This window comes from Panthera leo, chromosome D1, assembly GCF_018350215.1.
Source record: "Panthera leo isolate Ple1 chromosome D1, P.leo_Ple1_pat1.1, whole genome shotgun sequence".
NCBI classification, from domain to species: domain Eukaryota; kingdom Metazoa; phylum Chordata; class Mammalia; order Carnivora; family Felidae; genus Panthera; species Panthera leo.
In genome coordinates this window covers 76,126,693-76,151,850 of record NC_056688.1, presented here as the reverse complement: position 1 = coordinate 76,151,850, position 25,158 = coordinate 76,126,693, and the positions used below count along the sequence as shown (strand labels likewise).

The 25,158-nt window shown below is 45.3% G+C and overlaps 1 protein-coding gene across 2 annotated transcripts in view; it reads right to left on the bottom strand.

Annotated features, from left to right (window-relative positions):
- Positions 1 to 6,684: 6,684 nt before the first annotated feature.
- Positions 6,685 to 25,158, bottom strand: part of SLC6A5 (solute carrier family 6 member 5) — a 65,182-nt gene continuing 46,708 nt past the window's right edge. Inside the window, exons 12-16 of one of the 2 annotated variants that reach the window (XM_042906486.1) lie at positions 24,099 to 24,230; positions 23,059 to 23,158; positions 15,554 to 15,654; positions 10,847 to 11,014; positions 6,685 to 8,640 (exon numbers count right to left, since the gene is read on the bottom strand). In XM_042906486.1, the coding sequence (XP_042762420.1) occupies positions 8,485 to 8,640; positions 10,847 to 11,014; positions 15,554 to 15,654; positions 23,059 to 23,158; positions 24,099 to 24,230 (657 nt within the window). In that variant the 3' untranslated portion in view covers positions 6,685 to 8,484. The remainder of the gene's footprint in view (positions 8,641 to 10,846; positions 11,015 to 15,553; positions 15,655 to 23,058; positions 23,159 to 24,098; positions 24,231 to 25,158) is intronic. The other variant, XM_042906487.1, reaches the window with a different exon arrangement.

The following is a 25,158-nucleotide window of genomic DNA, read 5'->3' as shown; positions in this document are numbered from 1 at the left end:
TAATTCAAGGAGCAAGAAAGACAATCTGCTTACAATGAGGACATAGCCCAGATGTGATTCGGGGTTGGGTAGAGAAGTAGAGCCAGTAGCCAATCTACTGTACCTGGCTACAAGGGGACCGGGAAATGTCACATTTGGCTGAGCGACAAGCCTAAAGTTGAAGAAGTTGCTAGAAATCCAGAGAAATTCAGTCTCCACCAGTCTCTCTCGAATTCTACCAACTTTGCAAAACACCAATGCCGGCTTAATGCAAGTTCATCTTACCCCCACCTCAAGACACAGGGTGTATAGAGTTGGGAAACACTCCCAAGAAGGTAAGGGCAGGGAGGGAGTGCACGTCAAGACTATCGTGGGCTTGTGATTAGCGGTGCTCTCCACTTTTGAGCAGAGTGAGTTTTTTGTTTGATATGGTCTATGTCAAAGCTCTCAGCCAAAGGTCAAATTCATGCTACCTCAGAAGGTAGGGCCCATAGCTCTCTCTGTGCACCTGTCCACAACACCAGCGTGGGATGGACGTGGCAGGTAAGTCATGCAAATGAGTATCCCTCATAAGTAACCACAGAATCCCTCAGCCTCCACCAGCTGAGAGGAGAAGGCGTGAGGAAACAAGTAGCGAGATATAAATATCCAGGCTGTCCTGGGCCACCTGAGCCACCTGCCCTGGACTCCAGACTTCGCCAAGATCCAGCAACCAACATGGCAGCCCTCAGCAGGGCAAGAGTCTCCAGGACCATCCTCCAGCCCCACCACCATGTCTGTTCCTATTGGTTCATGCCATTTCCATGCTGACTGCTCTTTTAAATGTAGCCTCTGGTGGCCCCAGTCCTGTAAGTCAGGAAGGAGGTTACCTGCTAAAGACCCCTTATATTTCTGGAGTTATGACCTGGTTGGTGTCTCGGAGTTCACGTCTGACGTTTTTGAAAAGGCTGGTTTCTTGCAAAATCAAACCAGTGCTCTTGCCTCAGGTTTGTCCCCACTCTAATCCATCCTTGACACAGAGACCAGATCAATATTCCAAATGCACAAATCTAACAGTAAATACCCAACATTCATCTACAGTGTTAAATTTTCACATACAAACTTCGGTGGACTCCTCAGAGCAATTGTGTGAGATGAGTATAAATGTTGCAGTTTTACAAGTGAGAGAACTGAGACATTGTGAATAAGGAAAAGGAGCTGGCACTCGATTCCAAGACAATGCTTTGTCCCTGGCATCAGAGCTGCCTCTGCCAGGAAATCTCTCTCCGCTATTCAACAACCTTCCATGGCTCCCAGGGGCCTGTCAGACAGCATCTGGACTCTTTGTGTTGGCATTGAAGGACCTTGACTGTCAAAGCATACACTGCATTTTCAGCCTTCGTTCCCACTTCCCACACACATACACTATACTCCCAGTTTCATCCATCACTCTCTTGAAATGGTCTGTCTTAGGCCCACGCCATCACTTACGTGCTTTCATCTACCCAGAGAGCTCATCTTAATACCCTCCTCACGAACAACATCCTCTCCAGGTCCCTATCTCATGAAATCTTGCCTGATCCTCTCAGCCAGAAGGAATTTCTTCCTCCATACCCCCTTGATATGTTCTTATCCTAAATCCTTTCATGGCACTTGGTACTTTCCACTATATATTATGGCAACGTGTATACCCATCTTTAAAGCCCCACTCACTCTGAGTAAACTGGAGGGAAGGATCTAGTCTTACTCATGTTTTCCTTGCACATTGTTACACAGAGCTCTGTTCCTTTGTACAGAGCCAATACTCAATATTTGCTCATTCTGTTAAAAAACCGCATTACTGAGTATCTACTATGTGTCACAAACTCTTAGGTACTGGAAACATAAACAAGACCCTCGGTAGAGTGTAAAAGTAAATGAATGAATGAATGAATGGATCAATGAATAACAAAAATGTGAATCCGTTTCAGTGTGGATCCACACTATATACTAGTCATTATTTTCTCCTAATCCTACAAGTGTCTGGGGAAGTTTCCCAGAAAACAGGAATGGGGCTGAGCTAAATGACTCACAATATCACAATTCTCATAAAATCACAGTAAAACACAAGAAATGACTATCCCAAACCACACATAGTCTCTGTTTCACACAGTAGAATGTGTAAATCAGAGAAGTAAATCCAATCTTTGTAAAGTTCAAGTATCTTAGAAGTAAACTGGAGGAGTTTCCTGTTGTAAAGAGCCCCCAAGGTGAATCTTCTAGGCAGTGACTACTCATCCCACATGGATCTCTTTGTAAATCCAGTTCCCACAAACAGGCGTTTGTAGAACTTGTGTATCACAGAGACTGCAACGAATGGCCTTGGAACTCCTTGCAACTGTGGATTCTAAATCTCTGGTTCCAGGAGAGACATCTAGAGAGAAGGAGGAAGGAAGCATCAGCAAAAGCAGAGGGGTATCAAAGCAACGAGCTCAGTGAGAAAAGAGTTGCAAAGTCCAGGAGACAAATAGCTGTGAAACAAATGGCAACAATAAGATAGATTGGTCGGAGGAAGACAGAAGAGTTCTAAGAGCAAATGCCATATTAGCTCCTTCCAGGCAGAGCCCTGCAACACTCTGCAGCCCACAGTCAATCTGTCCTGCCATAGATGCATGAGCTCTGTGCTTCCCACATCTTGTCATTGTCCCCATTTAGGGAAAGACTATTTAAAAGGGGTATACGGACACATCAGAGCATTTCCAAGTAAAATTCTAGGGTTTCAGGGATCTTTTGAAATGTTCCAAAGAAATACCACAAGGTCACAGTTCAGAGTGGTAACAGGGACAGGTGAAATAAACTTGAACATGAGTTGATAATTACTGAAACTGAATGACAGGGACATGGAAGTTCATTATTCCACAGTCCCCACTTTTGCATATGCTTGAGAATTTTCAAAACAAAAAGTCAAAGGAAAACACAACTGAGCAATGGGGTTTCGAGAAAGAAACCTAAGATGACAAGCCAGCACCAGACTCTGATCTCACCAGGCACTCTTCTTCATCTCTCAAGACAAGGTCTTACACTGAATTTGGGACTTGCCACCTGGTCTGCCTGCTGAAGTGCATGGTTATGGACAAGCCTGAGTGTGTGGGTCAATCTCATTACACAGGACGGACATGCATGCTCTTGGCAGGTTTTGAGTCAGCTTGTAAGGCCATTTCTTTTCCCCCTACAGGTGGCCCAGCACCCCCACCCCCACCCCCATCCCCCCTACCCTGGAGCCTGCCAACACAGAAGCTAAGGATAGATCAAGCTTCTGGGGTGGCAGGATCAGATAGGAATGCCCAGCCACCAGTCTCTGCACATGACCCAGGAACTCAGGGCCCATCTCTGGGCAGGGAACATGGGGGCTCATAGTCTTTACGCTGGGCTCTGAGTTCCTTGAGATCTGGGGCTGTTCTATTTCATATTCTGTTTTGCCTGGGGTCTAACTCAATGCAGAAGCTACGTAAATGTTTGCTGAGTTGAAATACAGTTGAAGACTGACAAAGTGGTCATTCAAATACACCCAAGGATTTAACTCGCCCAGTCCCTGTGTTCAGATGCACTCAGAGTCTCTCGCTCCCTCCCTCTCCTTCCCTATGAGGGATAATTAATAATTCAGCAAACAATAGTGTGTTCTGATGATTAAGAATATAACAATTTAATTGATATTTGTTTCTGCAGCGGCGCAATATCTCATTTTCCCGGGAGGGCAGTTTTCCATTTCTGTTCCAGCTTTCTCCCAATAAAACAGATCAATCCTGGGGATACCTGAAGGCCATTTGTTAAGAAAGAAAAAATGTGGGTAATGGATTTGAAATAAACACAATACTATTATCATCATGTTTTAAACACTGACATTTATTTAGGGTTTGTGAACTCATACATTATTAAGATAAATTCTAATTTATATCAGTATATAATAGGCAAATATATAATACAATAAATTGCATTTGTAGACATAAATACAAAATTTGAGGTAGGGCCTCAAGAATAATGACTTTTTAAATGAATAATGCACAGTATATAATATGTACTCTGTAAGATATATATATGATGCATCATTTGTAACATAATATATTTTCTTCATGTACAGTTAATGAAAAAATATAAGGACCTGATTAGGGAACACATCTTTATTCATAGGCAACAGTACCACATACGATGCCTGCATTTAGGACATTAGCCAAGTACACAATTTCAGAATAAACCTATTCCATGATAGGTCCACAATAAAGTGCAAAAAAAAAAAAAAAAAAAAAAAAAGACAAAACAGTTCCTAGTCAATTACTAAGTATCATCCTAACAATAAAATACACCTATAAGGCAAATGGTTACCTGAAGATGTATTTAATCCATGGCAGGCAAATCAAACCTCTGCTCTCAGAGATGATTCATGCCCAATCTGAAAATACTTTCTCTTTGGCTGCAGGCTGCTCAGAGGTGATCCAAGCCAAGACCACAATTCAAAATTACTTGGCCTTTCTGTACAGTTGAAGCAAACTCTGGGAATGATAGGGAGCTTTGCTTTTAGAAATCCCAGGGACACTTCGTGGAGAAATTACTATCGAGATTAAACTCACCCAAGCCTTTGCTCCCAGCCTGGAAGTTTCGTGCATGACACCCACCCAGTGTGAAACAGAGGAAATGTTCCTTTGCTGGCCTTGGCCTTCAGTGCCTGCAGGACAACCTGCCATACAGCATGCTCCCACTGGAGTCAGCTGCCTCAAAGACGAGTGTCACAAACCCAAATCCAGGTACGGCAGCAGCAGTGTGATGTTGCCATCAAGCACACATTAAGCAACCGTTATTGTGCAAGTCTCTGGGAAGAGGACGATGACTGATGGCCAAGGGAACAAAGAGGAAAGAAAAATTCAAATTTTAGGCATGGGAAGACCATGCTGACAGGTGAAGGTTGTCAGGCAGCACTGAGGCACATGTAGATAACAAAATAAGGACTCAGTTAAGGAAAACTCAACTCTAATGCAATATTAGCGTAAAGACAACCCAAGTCTTAGCCATTTAAAGATCATTGTATTAAATTATTTTTAAAGTGCTGCTCACTGAAGTACAAGTTACATTTCTTACACATTAAAAACACATGGGAAATTTCAAAGACGTTGAGGTCGAGATTTTGCACTGACCACGACTTTCATGCAACAAATGAATATAAAAGAAACAAACAAAATAAAACCAGACTGGACACATCTGTACATGACAAACACACAGCCCTAAAGAGACTAAAAGTTACTAATACGCAAGACAAATATTTGCATAAGAAGCCACAACACCAACAGTTAAGAAATATACATTTTTTTTTCTCCTTTAAGGATATTACAAGGTTACTGCTTTTAACATATGGCTTTTGTTTTTCTCTGAATGGATTTCTGGCATTTGTCGGTGTTAGGAAATTATCTCACAAGTGGAAAATACCTCACCATTCTGCCCAGTAAAAACCAACAAAAATTTTTCCTCAGCAACTTGGTTTTTAACTCAGTTTGAAGGGGAATGCTCAAGGAGCCGTTTTTGACAATGCCCTTCATTTTCTTCTTACTCATTCATTTTTTTTCTCATCCAATTGACTGTGGAAGAAAACACATAGCATGGAAACATCCACCTGGTTAGCATCCCAGCCAAGTGTTGGGGGGCGGGGGGAAATGTGGCAAAGGTTGATACATGATGACGAATCAGCTTGGATGCTGAACACCTGTCTGCCAGGGAAAGCCTCAAAGTTGAACACGGCTAGAGAAATGGGTAAAAACGGAGTTTACAAAGTCACCGTTTCCAGATAAGTTCGGAACCTTTCACCTTTCAGCAAATTTTACATGAAAATTGGCAATTGTAGGGAAAAGGAAAAACACTCTGGCTGTTCAGGGAACAGCTACTGAGTCTCAGCCTGGACAAACACAAATGTAGCTGCCTCCAACTGTAACATTCACAGCAGAATGTAGCTAGCAAGGAGGCCCCTGCCCTCATAAGTCAACTTGCAGTTCAAATTCATATGAGACAAACCTGGCAGCAGCCATCGGGTACCGCACCCCTTCTTTTAATCACGACAGCAATAATTAGCAGAAATTGGGTTGGCATCCAGCATCGGACTCCAGTTTTAGCCAAGAGGCGAGAGAGGGAAGCCAAAATCATTCGCCCTGACACAAACACACCAGTCCCATGAGAGAATGCTAATTGATTTCAGCTCTTTTCTTCAGGCTTCAAATTGGAAAAGCTAGAGATAATTTCCAAACCTAAGTTTTTCCTCCCTGCCTCTCCAGCTCCACCAGTTATCACCTGGAGACGCTAATTTTCGGTACCACTATGTGAAATCTGCTACAGTAAGGGGGGCTTCTCATCAATATGGCTTTCTTGGGGAGACCAGTGTTCATGGCAGACAAGTCACTATGGGAAACACGGGGGCATGTGAGGCCGCAGCTCAGGTTCCTAACACTGTGTCTAGGGGAAGCTCAGTTTGGTCTCTGTGATAGATTCTAGTAAGTTCTAGCTTTGGGAAATAGGCAGAAAAGGAGAACAAAGAGGGGAAGAACAAACAGGCACTGCAGACAAAAGAGATGAAAACCTACAGTTCAAAACCCATCTCTGTTTCCTTTTCTCCCATCCAAGTACTAACCAGGCCCGACCCTGCTTAGCTTCCGAGATCAGATGAGATCGGGCGCATTCAGGGTGCTATGGCCGTAGACTCTGTTTCCTTTTCTAAAGTTTCCACAGGCAGTTCTCAAAAACGGGAAAATCACGTACGTCAGTGTTGGCAAATGACAATGATATTTGCCCTAGAAAAAGAAGAGCTCGGTAAAATGAGTTGAGACCTCTTTTTAAACCAATGAAGTCATTTAAAGTAAAAATATGTTACATTAAGGTCTTTTGTTAGGGTTCACTGCTGTTGAACGGGATGAAAAGGTCACATCAATATACAAGATTTAAACTGAAAACTTTGCCTGAGACCCTGTTACGTGACGACAAACAAGTAAGAAAGTGATTGAGATGGTATCCCCTAAAGAAAACAATTTTAGGTTCAGATATTATTACTGTAAGGAAAAAAAAATCCGGACTACACTATTCTAAACTCACCATCTCTACAGTGATTCTTAAGATATTTATAAGGACAGAAAACACCACTACGCATACAGACTACATGAACACATATCACATTTAAAAATCTCATATATGCATGTTCAGGATACAAGAAGATAATAAAGGTCACGGCTTCGCCAATCTCTGCAGACATATGACTCGCTCTCATTAGAGCACAGTTATGAGTATTGTGAATTGGGAAGTCTTAAAATTGAATCGGCTAAATGTAGTCTTAAAAGCTATAGTCTTAATTGGCTCACTTGCTACTTACCTAAGCTGTATTTACCAGAAATTTCTGTAAATACAGTGACCTAAAATGTACTACCAGCACATGGACTATCATGGTTGCTTTCAACTAAACTCTCCATTTCTTTGATTTCTCTATGACCACAGTTGGCATTTATTGTGAATGAAAAAGAGTAAAAATTGAGAAGTGTTCTGTCTTGTAGGAGGTTATGTCTTATATATAGAAAATATATAGACACAAACGGGTAAATCTTGTTTTCCCAGAGGTTGGAAGACCAGGGATCTACAGCTCATAGAAAGACATTTTGAGGAGAAGAAACATGGGATTGTGACACTGAACCACGGCGTTAAATGTCATGTAGAAACTAGAATGGAGCTCTGCTATGCCCATACAGAGGCAAATTACAGGATGGCTCCTTGTGTACAGGCGGAGGAAATGATGAAGAGAATTCACAAATATAGTTACTTCAGAAAAAAGAAAAAGCAGAAGACAAGTGAAGGAAGAAAACTCTCCACTGAGATTCGCAGTGTGCACAGACAAGTCTCTGAGTTCTTGGCACACTTGAGACAGTTGGCCCAAATGAGGGAAAACAGATCCCCAATTGTAAATGGAAATCTACAATTGGACACCCCAGTGGTGTCCACATCCACTGGTTTGTCTTATCCTAAACCATTTTCAGACCCCTGCCGACCATCTAAATATACCCTCCTAAACTTCCTGCATCTGAATGAAATCACTACATTGCTCAGCTCAGCAACACTATGGAGCCCAAACAATAGTCTTGTAATTCTGCCATTTTATATAAGCCTCCGTGGCACCACCAAGGACAACACACAGTGGATACTCCCGCCCGACCGGGTCTCGCGTACCTACTCGTGACTTCACCGGAAAATGCCCACTCACCTAGTCGATCCACTCCTGCCGGGTAAAGCCTGAGCTTCCAACCCCTCTGGAAACTGACACCATGGACACAGGCAAAGCGCCTCAAGTGGTCTGTCTAGCTCCTCACTACAGCATGCGACACCGTGTCCTACTTTTCTATATAACCATTCTCATGCATGGACATGAACCAAGACGTGAGGAGAGAGAAGAAGATGGGAAGAAAGCTGGGGAAAACCTTAGGGGAGGCAGAGAGGAAAAACAGGATCAAGTCTGGGCCATCCCATGCCATTGGACTAGCACTGGGTACCCAGTTCCAAATCCTTCACTGGCAGTTTGAGTCCCAGGGAAGAGGTTCCCAAAGGGTCGATCATGTTCTTGTAACGCTCCCCACGGTGCTGAGCTAAGAACGGGCCCCAGTCCGGCTGTGGCGAGCACACCAACTTCAGCCTCTGCAAAGAAGCCAAAGACACACAGGGTCACAGAAGTAACACGCCATCCCTCCCCTAGGCAGCACCCATCTATCCCCAAACTGCCTGACACCACTTTTGCCAGAACCTTCCTTAAGCCAAGAGGTCCCCGGCCAAGAGAAGCGGTTAGGAAGATAGCCCTCTTAATTAACGAGGTCAAGGGACGTTAAGGAGGAGACGTGGTTTGGTTCACTTGAAGTTATTTACATCGCCCTGCAAGCAATATAACAATTGCTCAGAGTTTGCCTTGCACAAGATTAACAGAGGATAAAGGACCCAGATTTTAATTATACATTTTTTCCTTCCAAATGAAGAGAATTCGCAAGCTTCTCTCTCCACTGCCAGACGCAGTCTATAAAAGACATGCGCTCAGTTACTTTTGTTCCATAGTCCCAACAGTAGGTTGTTACATCAAAATAATTGGATTTTGTTTAGCATATTTCCCCTAAGTATATAAATGGCCGGGAAAAAAAAAAACACAACCCCAAAAACACACTGCCAAGAGTGAGCAAAGATTTTAATTATCTGTTGACAAAAAATATATGCTCCTGACTCGGTTCAGCAGTGTAGGCGAGCCAGAAATAATGGGACTGTCTCTGATCCTTCAACTGAACTTTTTACAGAAAACATAATGTGATGGGAAAATTTTCTAGAAAAAAGTTAAGAAAACATATTTCAGACTCCATAAGGGGGAACAATTATATGTTTATTACCTATTAAAGTGAAGCTATTTCTTATAGCTGTTAGTTTAATCTCCCCTTAATCATCAGTTTGCAACCTTTGTGTCCCAAATCAACCATAATAAATTTATAGAACCAACTCAACAGTTTAGGGAATTTCGGCCTAAGACAAAAGTAGCAGAGGCTACACTAGCTTCTGTTCAAAGGGAATGAGATTTCTGGGTGAGTTGGTGGGAGGCTCATCTGGGGCAAGAGGGAGACAGCCCTGGGGGTAAAGGGGCCCACAGTAATTTACCTCAAGGGGACAGCAGACAATTTCCTGAGGATGCAAACTGGAATACCGCTTCAGTAAGGAGACTCCTACATTCCCTTTGTCAACTCTGTCTCCATTTTCAGTCCATTGAAAATAAAAGCCACCCCCTGTGTGGGATGTTCCCGAGACCTCTCTTCCTCTTCTCAATCTGACCAAGAGCCAAGCCCATACACCTGTTCTTCGCTGCCCTCTATTGGCAGGTGTTTCTTTGCCTTGGTCTATCCCAAGGCCTCTGAAACTTGAGTGTGCATCAGAATCACCTGGTGGGCTGGTTAAACTACAGACTGGGGGTGGGGGGGTCGGGGTGGGGGGTGGTTCCCGCTCCCCACCTCTGGTTCAGTGGAGCCAGCTGGAGCCTGCTCATTTGCATTTCCAACAAGCTCCCAGGTGGTGCTGATGCTGCTGGTCCCGGGGCCAAACCCTGAGGAGCACCGGTCTGGTCCAAAAGGTCCAACCTCTGGATTTTCAAGACAGAGGCAGTGCTGATCTATCCCTAGCACACCTGAGCCAGTGACTTCTCATAAGTAACAAAAGCCTGACCACACTTCACTGGTGGCTGAACAAGTGGCAATGCGTTCCCAGACACCCTGGAGTCAGGGTGGGGATTTTTTTTTTCTTTAGAAATGAGGAAAGTATCCATCAAGGGATTAACAAGGACAGGTCTCACCTCACACCAGCCATGCCCCGGACCTCTCATTACATTGTATGGGGATGGTGACATGTTCATGAGCTTGGACCCCTCAGCCATTCTAATACCAGTCCAACAGGAAGGGGTAGTGATTTAAAACGTAATGGGAATAGATGTTTGGAGGGAGAAGACTTGGACAGAGATGCACATCAGGAAAGTGGGAATCTGACGTGTGGTTAAAAACCAAATATCAGATGTAAACTGTGGGTAAGGGGAGGGGGGGAGGGGAACTCCAGGAAAGAGGAGACATGATCACTTATTCCCCAGAGCTGCCAGGGCACTGAGGAAGAGCATAACAGCTTGGCCTGCAGATCGGCTAAGTCTCTCCATTAGAGGAATAATACATAATAAAAACGGGTTTAATAGAAACGGTGGCAACTGTGATCACTTAATCACCAAGTCTCCCTGGAGAATAAGTTTACCGAATCTGTTGTTTTTTAATGCACGGAGCTCTGAGAGCTTCTCCCTCGGGAGGGGATGGCAGGGAAAAGGAGCTGATGGAATTACCTCAATAAATCTGCCAGGGGCCAGATGCATTTTTATCACAAACATAATTGGAATCCAGATAACCGAACAGGCGAGCATCAGCCATCCGAGCACCATGGACCAGTTAGGGTAGCGATAAGAGCCATAGGTCATGGGCTCCCACTGGTAAAAGCTGAAGCAAAGGATAAACTAGGAAGAAAAGAGAAACACATGTGTTAGGCTGGTGATGCAAAGTGTTCATTCCTAACAGCCAGGTATTGAGCCCCTGCCATCAGTTTGCTGCTTTCCTATCTATGATCCCATGTTATATCCAGACCAACCCTGGAAGAGGTATTATTAATAATCCATTTTCCAAATGAAGAAACTGAATTTCAGGAGGAAGATGACACACACTTGGCCAGCTGCATTTGCCATCTCCCAGAACTGAGCAACGTGTATGGGTACACACACACACAGGCTGTGAAGACACCGTAAGGGCCATACATCAAGGGGACTGATGCGTGGAGCAGGGTGTATTTAAAGGGCTGTCTGTACTTTCTATAGTGGATAATCAAGCTTTTGTTGTGAGAAAGAATCCATTCAATGTATGTATTTAAAAAAAATTTTTTTTAATGTTTATTTAGTTTTGAGAGACAGAGAAACAGAACCTGAGTGGGGGAGGAACAGAGAATGAGGGAGACAGAGAATCTGAAGTAGGCTCCAGGCTCTGAGCTGTCAGCACAGAGCCCGACGCGGGGCTCGAACCCACGAACCGTGAGATCATGACCTGAGCCGAAGTTGGATGCTTAACCAACTGAGCCACCTGGGCGCCCCTAAATGTATGATTTTAATATTTTTAGAAATGAGTTGATGGGGTGCCTGGGTGGCTCAGTCGTTTAAGTGTCCTACTTCGGCTCAGGTCATGATCTCATGGTCTGTGGGTTAGAGGCCCTCATCAGGCTCTGTGCTGACAGCCCACTCATGCTCTCTCTCTCTCTCAATCTCTCTCAAAAATGAATAAACATTAAAGAATAAAACAAAAATAAATAAATAAATGAGTTGAATCTACCTTGACTTCTCCTTGAATGGGGAATGGCCCGTATCCAGGCACTGCCTTTAAAGCTGGCAGAGTGAGGCCAGGAGTGGTTGGCAAGCAGTGACTGAGCCTGAAGCTGAGTCCTATAATAAACCATGGGGCACAGAGTGGGTGCATGGTGCACTCTCAACCGACTCAGGATGAACAGGCTGTGTCACCCAACAGTGGGCCAAGAGCCAAGAGGCCAGCAGGCTGATCTCGGTTCCACCGCTAACTAGAGGAGGGACCCTCATGTCTCAGACTTCTCTGCTATAAAATGGATATATTTCACACTGCGTACACAACACACAAGGGCTTTCTGGGAACAATGGTCTGATATTTACTCAAAAGTCCCCTCTCAATTTGAAGAGAGGTGATGAGTCATTTTCTGCCCATTATCTGCATCACTGCACACTTCGGCAGGAGCAATGAGCACCCTCTGAAAGCAAGTTTAGAGCAGCTGAGAAGGAACAAGGGAACACCCATGGGAACAAGGGAACACAAAGAGAGGCACTGGAAAAGACAGAACAGGGGTTCTAACTGTTCTTGCCACACCTTTGGGGAGCACTGACCTGAGAAACTATGTTCTTGCCCATGTTCATAGAGGCAATATAGTGGCAGCCGAGAATAATGTACCTAATAATGATGACATAAGTCCTGCCTTCTCCACCCACCCCGCCCCTGCCGCCCGCACATCTCATTCTATCTTAAGCAGTAAAATAATGGCCCAAAAATGATTGGAGGGAATTATGTCAGCAAAGATGATATATGGAAGTGTTTTAGAAAAGCATGAAGCAGTATACAAATGTAAGGCATATCTATATTATTGCTGCAAAGCCCAGGCTGCTGGGCCAAGTGATTATTTCAATGCAACAATAATTCAATGTATTGATCTGAAGCAACATGAGCCTGAAGACGGCTGTTGAAAACGTTGCTCCTACGGAAAGAGATGCCTTACTCTAGGCCCCTTTTTAAACATTTGCCCCTAGAGTTATAAACTTTATTAACCAGTCTATTGGAAGTATGGCCTAATGTAATTATGGTAAGTTACTCCATTTCATTTACTATATAAATAGCAATACATCTGCTTATGTGTGCACATAATTCAGTAACGTGATCTGACTATGTATACAATAATTGCATGGGGAATATTTATAGCTCTATAAATCCAAGAAGGCACATATAAAAATGATCAATTTCATTTCAGAAGTTTCTAAGTAATTTAAACCCATAATCTCAGTTCATTCCAGCATACCACAAATACTCGCTTTACAGAAGGGCAAGTGGCAAAAAATAAGTGTTAGGCTTGGTCCTTTGGTACCCATTTCCAGTTGCACAAATTCCACATCAAACTTATGTGTGCACACCTGTTCTTGCCATAAATTTCCCTCTTCCAAGCCAACTTTGATAAAACCCTGCCTGAGACAAGCCTGGCCATGAGAGATAATAATTTAACCACTGAGTCAGGCCCACCCTGACATTTTGCTGATGGCAGCCAAGGAAGGAAAGAGGTACATCAGTTGACAATGGATTTGACCGCTTCTACTTGTCCATAGCTCCCAAACACAGAAGGGGAATCTGGATCAGGAGCTTTTCTGGGATCTCTACAGGTTTCTGATGGGAGTTGCATAATTGAAATCAAGAAAGCACAGCATGGTTGAGAAACTTTCTCAAAAAACACAGCAAGTCCCTGCAATTTCTTTTCCCTGACTCTCTGCTCACAGAGATTAGAATTATTTTAATTCCAAACTGGCCAAACTCCACTTGGATATGAAAGCACTGAGTTTCTAGAAATTTATTAGAGTGTGGGCTTGAGGCTTAGAAGCCCTGGATTCAAGTCTCAGCTCTGCCTCCTGAAAGCTTTGTGGCCTTGGTCAAGCTCCTTAGCCTCCCCGGGCCTCAGCTCACATAACTGTAGAATGGGGGGAAGAATCACCCACTAAGCAGAGTGGTCGGAAGCTTTAGGGGCAAAGTGCCTTCCTCCAAACAGACCTCCACAAATGGTGGTGCCGGTTCTTACGTTTATGTGATACGTTTCTGCAAAATATAATAAAATTCTCTGAAGCTTAATCTCTTCCAAGACAGGAAGGAAAGTCAGGTCTTGATTTCACCCAAGAATAAATCATATGTGGTGGTGACTGGGGGAAATGGTGAAGCTCAGGAGAGCCAGAGAATGCCCCCAGGCAGGAGAGTTTCAAAGTCCCCCCCCACCCCCCACCAATTAGGTAAATCTGAGCTCTTCATATACATTTCAGTCCTAAACTCAAGAAACTGGAAAATCCATTTTGATTCTTTTCACCCCTCGTGCCCCAAATCTAGTGGGACTTTTCTGACAAATTATCGCCTCTAAAATGTGAGCATTGATGTGGGCCTCTCAGTATGGTGTTCATGTCAGTGCAGAGGGAGATAAATGCTGAATGGTTTTTCTGTCTAAACTTACGTCTTTTCGGAAATCAGTTGAGGTGTTTTGATTAAAATTCACTCTGTGACAGTTAAAAAAAAAAAAAAGAGGGGGGGCGCCTGGGTGGCTCAGTCGGTTAAGCGTCCAACTTCAGCTCAGGTCATGATCTCATGGTCCGGTCCGTGAGTTCAAGCCCCGCATCGGGCTCTGTGCTGACCGCTCAGAGCCTGGAGCCTGTTTCGGATTCTGTGTCTCCCTCTCTCTGACCCTCCCCCGTTCATGCTCTGTCTCTCTCTGTCTCAAAAATAAATAAATGTTAAAAAAATTTTTTTTAATTAAAAAAATTTTTAAAAAAAGGAAATACGTATTTTCTTTACAATTTTACTTCATCCTGTCTTGTTTTCCTTTAGAGAACCTGGTGCTGAAGTTAAACAACGGTCTTAATCTGGTTTCCAGTGCCACCTGCCGGCTGCAACCAGAACTACAGCCAGCTTCCCGCTGCCTTGCTTTGATAGCACCCATCACAAGCCAGGGAAGCGGAGGAAAGGCAAGGTCGCAGTCAATTACTGTGCTTGGAGGGTGAATTAAGGCAAAGCCTTCAGCCTGTATCACAATAAAGGAAGGGACGGGATGTGCATGCAAGTCCCTATGCAGATTTACTGACACATGAAGGGCTCTGATCTTTAAGAAGATGAATGTCAGATGATCTCAAAATGTCATCGTCACACTTGAGGATGATGAGATAGTTCTCAAAAAAACAATAAAAGTGAACCATAAAGGTCTAATTTATGCTATCTTGGTTGTAGAGCAGCTCTACTGAGTAGTGGTTAAGAGCAAGAGTCCTGGAGCCTTTTGCCTGGGCTCGAACCCAGGCGGTGGTCGCTAATTATTAGGTGTGCAGTGCTAGGTAAGTCACATAGCCTCTGGGTGTCAGCTTCCTCATCTGTGAAATGGAGGCGACTGCAACGCCAGCCCCACAAGGCTGCCGTGAGGGAGAGATGTGGTGGCACACATAAAGTTCTCTGAACAGAGCCCGGACCGTGGTTAGCACGTGGGAAATGTGACTGTAATCTGCTAACAGTACATGAGGAAATGTTCTGTAAGGTTGCTCCAAACTGCATGAGTCACCGCTAAGCACCTTCAGGTGGGCCACTAGATCTCTCTGAACCTCAGTTTCCTCTTCTGGAAGGCAAGAATAATACACCTTGTTCAAACGTAAAGCACCACATACACAGGCGAGATCCAACTACACGATAAAGCGTGCAATCCTTACCGTTAAAATGGTTGGAGTTACAAACGCCCAGCAGACTTTCCAGAAAATGTTTGGCTGGAATCCAATCATCATTTCTATATCTTCACAGAATCTTTGCAAGCCTGCAAATAGACAAGTGGAGACAGCATGAGGTGCAGTGGCAGGGGGTTGGGGGAAGGGAGGGTAGAGGACAGGGTCTAGAGGCCCTCAAGTAAGTGCCATTGGCTAGGGATGGCCCCAGACTGGTGTCAGCATGACCCCTATTATGCAAGAAACCATCAGACAAATGATTCGCTGCCAGGAAGATTAGGGCAAACTGAACATTTAAATAGATATTAAATATGCTCTGCAGTGAGGGTCAAAAATGTCATCCCAAGGTAACATCTAAAAAGCTCAATTGCAGTCTACCCCAGGCGTCTCAGCACTGCCACAGCCAGGCATAGTCACCTGTGCGGCTGTTTTCACAGATGGCCTTATGTGCTTAGCAACAACTTCGGCAAAATCCATTACGATCGTGGTCAATAAGCACAGTGTATTACGAAAGCCTTGGGATTTAGAGTGAGAGTCACTACATATTAGTTTTTGTCCCCACCCTCCCAAGGACACTCTTCCATGAGCCAATTTATCTTCACTCTGTGTAAGATGGCAACGGCCACTGCCCACTCTGTTGGAGCTCAAAGGACTGCTGTCCTGGTCACTGATCAACTTCACTGAAGTATCAAGCAGAGGAGATGGTTATTCTCATGGCCACACATAACTACAATCCCCACACACTCACAGTTTACCAAGACCTTTAAGCTACTCCTTGGACGGAGGGGCCACTGAGGAAGGTTTTGGAAAGGGACAGCTTCTCACATTGTTTCCTGAGCTCATCAGAAGCATGGCTTTCCCCCAAGTGTGGGTCGCCATGCTGATGGGACAGGAAAGCTCCCTGAATTCAAGCTTCAGTGAGTCAGTATTTCTGACCAGGGGCCCAGGAGCCTCAGCTTAAATCTCCCCATTCCTTCATCCTCTGGTCATTTATGTGAAAAGTGGGTACCCTGCAGGTCAAGAGGAGCAGAGGCACTCCTCGGGGAAAGCCCCCATTTCCACTATGCCTCCTCCTTTCAGGAATAATCCCTTGCACATCTTGAGACCTTTTTGTTTGAGACATTGGCCACTTGTTCCTCCAGTTCCCGGGCTCTCCCAACCCCCTTAGGTTTCTGGGTCCTCTGCCCTTAGCCCCATGAGGAGCAGCGTAATTCAGTCGCTGGGGACTCCCCTTCCACTCCTCACTTGCTATCTCTTACCCTTGGCCATCCACTCCCTGTGTAGCACCTGTACGAGCTGCCTTCACCTGACCTGTGCCCCTGTCCCCACCTCAGCCCAGAGTTATCCTCTAGCCTTGTCCCCTCAATGCCTGCTCTGTGCTGCATGGCAGCAGGAAAGAATAATGTGATATGAAAAAGCAATCTCTTGCTGGGGTAGAAAGCAGACACTGGTATTCCTTCAGGGAACAAAATAGTTCATCTCAACCCCTTTTTTAAAAATGACCCTGATAATATTCTATATCTTGATCTGGATGCTGGTTACCTAGGGGTAAAAATTCATTCAGCTGTACACTCAGTTATGTGTTCCTTCCTGTATACACGATGTTATACTTCAATATTAAAGTTTACCCTCAAAAGTCCACTCTAGCCATCATCCTCAAAATAATGGATCCTGAGACCTTCCATAGTCCTCAGCTCCTGTTATTTGCTTCTACTCCATGCCAAGCCCAGACCCAGAATGTCAGCTAACTCTCATGATCATGAATCACCAGGCCCTGCTGACAGCAGCCATGATGGAGGACAGCCAAGCCTGAGGTTAGCTATAGAGCAGCCTGCTCTGGGAACGGTGTGGGAGGTTCACCAAAGACAGCTGTTCTCAACTCACTCTAAAGTTTCTCAGGTGGCAGCTGAGCTTCCTATTCTGTCTTAAACCCTGATCAGGGTCAATCACAATGTGGTACAAGGGAAAGAGTGCTGGATGGGGAGTTAGGATCTAAGAATTGAACCCCTGTTCTGCCTCTAATTCATGGTGTGATCTCAGGAAAGGTATTCTGTTTCTGAGCCTTTGTTGGTTTGCTGGGGGGACTGGAGAGATCAATCCATGACACAAAGAGGCTCCAGGTTGGTTCCTTATATTTACAGGCAAGAACTTCATGCCATGAGCAGCTGACCTGACCCTCTTTGGATTTGTTATTTGTGCATGTTCTTTAGTGTTATCAAATGCCTTCAAATGAGTGGCCTCTCCGAGCAGTGAGGGGAGAAACTCAAAGGAATAGAAATCAAAGCTAAGACCCAGAAAAATAGACACAAGACACTGAAGGAAGCCTGAGTGTTTAAAAAAAAGATTCTAGAAGTTTCTGCTACTGTTTTCAATTCTGTTACCAGATTATTCCTCTCCAATAGACCATCCCCAAGAGATGATGATGTAAAGCTTGACTCGGAAACTGATTTGATGGAGCGCAGCGTTAGACCCGAGGAAGACACAGAGATGGCCTCCTATAGGAGGAGAGGGATGGCGGTAAAGAGCACTCCAGCTTTCCCAGAGGGGTGAAGGAGCTAGATGCAGAACTGTAGGAAGGGGCAGATGGGGGCTGCTCAGATTCAGCAAGAAGCAGAGTTTGATGCAGAGAGCATGGTGCTGGGATGGTGAGGGAGGAGGCTTGGGTTCCAGGGCCAGCTCAGTGTCCAGAAAGTCACATCCCTCTCTGGGACTCACATGAGGGCTCTGGACACCTGGCCTTGGCCTCCCACTAGCTCCAGGTCCCATGATGGTTCTGCCCCTTCTGCCAACTTGTGGTCTGGCCCTGCAGGTATAGCACAGGAGAACGGGCTGAGAGCCACCAGGCATTCGTCCTCCTGCCTCCCACTCATTCCTGATCAGGCTCTCCAACCCTTCTACCCTCTGCTGGCTCTAAACCCAGTCCAGTGATACCCATCCCATGGCCGACTCACCCAAGTCCCCACCTGGGTCCCTTACTGTGTCAATGGCTACCTTCCTCTCAGGCCGTTGTTTATGTGGCTTCCTCTTCCTGCTCTGTTCTTTCCATTGACCCAAATCCCCCTCACCCTCAAGGCCTAACTCTTCTTTTTTAAAAATTTATTTGTTATTTTAGAGAGAGAGAGAGAGAGAGAGAGAAAGGGAGGGGCAGAGAAAGAAAGAGAGAGAATCCCAAGCAGACTCCACACTGTGAGTGCAGAGCCCAATGCAGGGCTTTATCTCAATACTCTGAGATCATGACCTGAGCTGAAACCAAGAATCGGATGCTTACCCGACTGAGCCACCCAGTCACCAAGGCCTAACTCTTGACAAAAAGAATTGTTCATGGAGCCTGGGGCATATGCATAGGGACTTGCCTACTGCATGATCTCGAGTCTGGAGGGGTAAGATAAGCTCCAAAAGGGATCTGAGCAACTGCTTGTTACTGAGTTAGCAGGAAAACAGCAGGAAAAATGTGGTAAATCATGGCTACTATTCTAGACTCAACAAACAGATTTGGGGCTCAGAAATTGGTTCCCACAAGCTCCTTATAACCAACCAACCCTAAACTGAGAAATAAAAAACTTGTTTCAACCAACCAATCATTTTCACCCATGCAGCTTTGTGGCTTTTGTCTTTATAAACCATACCCTTGCCCTTGGTCTAAACATGATCTTCAGGGGACTGCTCTCCCTCCTGTGCAGCCACAGCTGGCCTCCAGGCATGTGAGCTGTGCACTTGTACTGGGCCCCACACTCAGAAGGGTGCTGCCCCTGGATTAATGGTCTTTGGTTGCCATCTTGAAATTCTTAGTACATTTTTAATGAGGGGTTCCGCATTTTCACTTTGTACTAGGTCCCACAAGTTAGGCCTCTGGCACTGTGTGTACCTCAAATTGCTCCTTTATAACGAAGGCCCCATCTCTAAAAGCCAAAACCCTATGTGTTAGCTCATATTTTTCCCACCTTGGTTACCAATAAGCTCAACACTCACTAAATCTCAGTCTTTATTTTCTTTTATATCTTTTTCTCTCTCAGACAGTACCTTCTTGAGATTTTTCCTGGCTACTCTGGCCCTCCTTTTTCTTTGGGCAGCAAAAGCTCCTGACCAGGGATGTGCAGCTTAGTCCTGACCTTCCTCTCAATGTTAAGTGTGAAGTGGCCTTACTCTTCCTGGAGCTAGCTGGCAAATTGCCTGAATATCCCTCCCCACCTTCCTAGGAGCACACAGGACATACAGTAAGCACCTAATAAATACCTGTTCATTTACTCACACATTTACCTGCGTGAGTTATTAATGGACTGCAGCCTGTCTTTCCTAATGTTTACTGAGCCCCAGCAAATGTTGCTGGGGGAATTTGCACTCTGAATGAGAGGCAGACAGTGACATTTCAGTCAACAATGTTCTTAAAGAAGGTGGAGTCATGAGGAACAAAGTTAAGCTTGCATGCGTAGAGTTCTGGAGAGATTTGGTTGTTTTGTTTTGTACTACAAAGCCCTCGATGAGTTCGGCCTGCAGGATGGGTAACAAGAATTGAAGAAGGACATATTCCATCACGTAAAAGCCACTGTTTGGTGTGAATCTAACATCCCTCATGAGGATGTGGAGAAAGACAGTCTGGGGGCTGAGATATGAAACAAGTAACTGACCAAAGTTGAAAACACAAGCAAGATAATTTAACATGTTGCATCTTAGAGGAAACACACAATGTAGAGTCTAGCAGATAGCAGATAGGAGGTCTTTGTGATAGCAGTTCAGGCACAAGGTCCCCCAGACAGAAGTCTCCTGAACTGATGAGCTCCAGGAAGGTACAAATCATTTTTTCCAAGTGACTCTATTTATTTAAAAATCTCTTAAAGGGATCTCACCTACACAGAACATAGGGAGTTCCACTTTTCAACCTGGATCCCTCAAACCCAGATATTGGCCTTTGAGGAATCCTGACTGCAGAACCTGAATCAGCTACTCAAATCCAAAGATAAAACTTGCAAAGTACACCCACCATATTTTATGTGTTCAAATGACCTCTTCCTCCTCTGGAATCTTGAGTCTAGAGACTATTAGAACCAAAAAGAAAACACAAATCTCTGCCATTCACTTGCTTAGTCAGGAAGGGAGAGCCTCACATCAGTCAGGTTCACTTTCATTCTTCACAGGTCTATGTTAAATGGCCTAAGACTAACTTTGCATTAGTCTGGCCTCATCATCTGAGTAAAGAACATACCACTTTCTGGAGTATAAATTATATACATGTTCAGGCTTTTCCTTTCTTCTAAGATTCACTTCTTAATATTCTATCCAGATCTAGGGCACCTGGGTGGCCCAGTCAGTAAAGTATCTGATTCTTGGTTTCAGCTCTAGTCATGATCTCATGATCTCACAGTTTCGTGAGTTCGAGCCCTGCATCAGGCTCCATGCTGACAGTGCAGAGCCTGCTTGGGATTCTCTGTCTCCCTCTCCCTCTGTCCCTCCCTGACTCAAAATAAATAAATAAACTTAAAAAAAATCTTAAAATTCTATCCAGGTCCAAATCAGAGGTTCATGCCGACTTACTGCGCTCACCCTGAGCTCAACACAGAGTCAGCCTGGTTCTGGAGGCAGCTGAGCGCCAGCTCTCTTAGAGTCCAGATAATTTTCTTGATGGTCCCAGAAAAATTAGCACAGCTCAGGGACTAAGGCACTCAGGGTTTATTTTTCCTTCCGAACCAAGAAATCTATCAGATTTATAATGGGGAGGGGGCGCAATTTCACTTCTAAAAACAGAAAATTTTAAAGGCCTCTATCTTAATGATGTATGTAATCCACACTGGGAAGCACTGTTTTATAGAATCGAATTGTGCAAGTGTGCCTTTTGTGGCAGTCGGCAGTAAGGACACAGAGTAGAGGAGGTCGAGACAGCTCTCTGCACTTGGTCCAAGGGTGCAAATGAAGTTCCGTCCTGACTCTGCCAGCGGACCACCACGAGGGGCTGAGTCTCCAAAAGGGGGCCTCTGGGCCTCTTCTTGCCTCTCCATGGCAAAGCCTTTGGTGTCTGGGCACAGAGCTAAGATTCACAGTGGTACATTGACTGGGTTCCTGCCAGTGTCTGCTCAGGTAGAAGGCTCTCTGACACTTCACCCTGACTCAACAGCAGGTCCTCAATCAGCCTTCACTGCCGACTCCAGGCTATCTTTTCCGCCCAAAGTGCTGGCCCCATGTCTGTGGCCAGCAGAAACTAAACTCTCCCGGCAACGGGGATGTGATTTCTAGACTGAGACCAATGTCCCTTCTACCAACACCCAAATGACTGTAGTATCTTCCTGTTTCTGGGGCACCCAAGTTTTGCACCCAAGACGTTTCCTTTTCACATCGTGATCATCACCACCACCCCTCCATTTTAATGAAGTTTTCAGGAGAGCAAGAAGCTGTTGAGCACCTGTTGGGCAGGAAGTTAACAACTGCGTTAAAAGCAAGATGCTCCTACCAACGACAGATACCTGGCCGTACAGTGAAGTTTTCTGGGCCCCCAGCTTTAATTAAAAGGGGGAGTTCTGCAGAGTTGTCTGGCCTGACCCCTCTTCCTCCAGACATTTGTCCTTTATGTGTATCGTGTGTTCCAAGTGATACCCTGCATTTCTTTTTAGTTTAGAGCATGCTGCTATGTCTTTTTGGTTTTAATATACAAATAGTCTCTACTGGCATTGTTCACATTCCTGGTTCTGGTGACCTTATCTATGTTAGGGAGGCCTTAGTCTGTGGATGGTTCTAAGACTTCCAGGTACGGAGAAGTCATTAGTGCCTTGAACCCAGTAGGGCTTGCTTGTGTGACTGGCAGTGCACACAAGGGGGCCAGGAGATCCCCTGGTGAGACACCCCCCCACCAAGCACAAGCACCTCCACACAAAAGGCAAAAATGGCATTTGCTGCCCTACCTTCCTATTGTTCTTGATAATAGCCCCCATTAATTACGGGATGCAGGTTGCCATGGTGATAATAGGACAGACTAAACTGTAAGGAAATTGGAAGTTCATTCCTGGGAAAAGCTCGGATTGAGTTCTTGCATCACAGACTTCCATTATGTTAATAAAGTTTCCTAAGACCAGTGAGCCTGGTGGTCTCTTTTCTCATTGTGGTACCTGAGGCCCAGCCTTGAAGCTACTTCTTGCCTCAAGCTCGATGAGGATTGCAAGACCAGGAAATAATTTCACACCTGCAAAGCAGCTTTCCTCCTCCCTAATCTGGCCACGTCCACAGATCCTAAGTCATCACGTGTCAGACCATACCCAAAGGCATGGTCTTAGGAGTTTCTGAAACAAAGAGGGATTTCTGAGTTTCACCATCAGCCACCTTTTGCTTCTCAGTTAAATTCGGATCACGGTGGTCCCGAGGCAAATTTGGAAATAAAGGTGCAGCCCTCTTATGTTTCCCAAGGAGCCGCAATTAAACCTGTCATTATCTTATTAAATATGGAAAACCCACTTGCCACGGATGCCTTATGACACTAAGTCCTCCCTTGGCAGTCAGCATGGCAATCTCCTTACCGTACACGTAGGAGATCCCCACAAGCTCAAAAATGGCAATGATGACGAGGGCGTAGGACGCGGCATACGTGTCCACAAGCTGAAACATGTAAATTCCGCCCTGGTAGGTAAAAGAAAACGATCAACACCGGTGGGCTTGGATCCTGGCTCTTCCCACTTAGAACAGCCAATCCTTGCCTTGTGGGGAAGAGAGTCAGATACAAGCAGGAGTCAAAGGCTCTCCCCTCCCCTCCACAGTGGTAACCTAATCCCAGTCTAGTATGCAGGCTGGGGGCCTTGCCATGTTAGCAAAGCAATTCCTCGAGAGAGACTCTGAGCCAATCAATAAAACAAGCACAGAAAAGTGATCTAACATCTCACTCTTAAAAGGCAAAGGTCAACATCTGAAGACGTATATGTGAAAGCAGGCAGATGGTTTCATTTTTGCCTTAAGCAATAGACAGCTCTACCCCTAAATCTGCACTCCCCTGACCTTCATATGACCTTTAGGTGTCATTGGGCACTCCTCACACATCCCCCTGCACCTTTACCTTGCTCTTTATGCCTCTCCATGACAGATGAGGCTTAGAGACTATCTTATGCCAATTCATCATTTTACAGATGAAGAAACTAAGGCCCAAAGGAGTGACTTGCTCAAGGTCACAGAGAGAGAGAGAGAGAGAGCAAAAGCAATACATATACTGAGCAAGCTAACGTGCAGGACTAGAAGGAATCCAATAGCTGTTTGACTCCCATGTGTAATGAGTAACCAACTGGGAATTTCTCTGGTCAGTAAATTTGGATTTTCATGTATTCTATTTTCTTAAAAGTAGGACACACCTGTCTTGTTGGCTCAGGGAAGCGACATCTCAATTATGAAGATGCTACAAGTAACACTAGTAGCCAAGGTGACGGGTTTTTATCTGTGGCCAGAATCCCTCATGACTGGGTGCTGTCCACACTGGAATGGCAGTGACTCGACTACTACTAAGAGTCTCGAGCAGATAGCCATCGGGCCCCCACGTGCCCCACCCCAAGCCTGTGGCCAGCAGGCAGCTCACCTGAGTGATCATAGGGAAGCCCATGATGAAGAAACAAATGCAGCAGCCCAGAGTGAAGACCGGCTTGTGTGTGCGCAGGTACTTGGGGAACTCATCTGAGATGGAGGTCACGATCGTCTCGATGGTGGCAAACTGGAACGGTGCCAGGAGAGGGGCATCTGAGACAAACCACCCAACCCAAAAGGTTCCCAAGGTCCTTTGTGTTTCCCACCGGGGAAAGAGGTATTTGCATGAGGTTTGGTTCTTAGGACTGCATTCCCCTGATGGGTCTAAAAGGCTTTGTTGGGGTCCAACCCACAAGGCCAGCAAGGGGGATCCAAAAGGATGTGAGCTCTAGAAACTGCGTATCCAGCCCCCGGAGACTGCACACACTCATCCGTCAGGACATGTGAAGCTTCACTTGGTATTCATGAGATGTAAATTCCTTTCCTCCAGTTTACCTCGAATTTGATCTTCAACTTGAGGAAAACCCCTCTTTGAGCCAACCACTAAAGTCTGAGCCCCTGCCAGCAAGATTCGTGGCAGTCTCAGCCCCACGGCAATCTCCCTAAAATCGACTTCATATTATTCCCTCTTATCCAGCCCCACAGAATTTGCATTGGCAAAGTGACACCAAAGATGGAAGTCCTGGGGCGCCTGGGTGGCGCAGTCGGTTAAGCGTCCGACTTCAGCCAGGTCACGATCTCATGGTCCGTGAGTTCGAGCCCCGCGTCAGGCTCTGGGCTGATGGCTCAGAGCCTGGAGCCTGTTTCTGATTCTGTGTCTCCCTCTCTCTCTGTCCCTCCCCCGTTCATGCTCTGTCTCTCTCTGTCCCAAAAATAAATAAACGTTGAAAAAAAAAAAAAAAAAAAAAAAAAAAAAAAGATGGAAGTCCACAGGCTAAAACTTGCATGGAGAGTGGAGGGAAGGAGAGGGAACGGCTTCTTTGCACGACCCCACGAGTCACCCATGAATACAAAGTTGTCCTGAGCCCTGGACAGGTACCTCACCATCCTACATTGCTTGGGGAAACATTCAGAGACCACCAAGGCCAGCCTGGCCACAGGCTGCACAGAGGAAG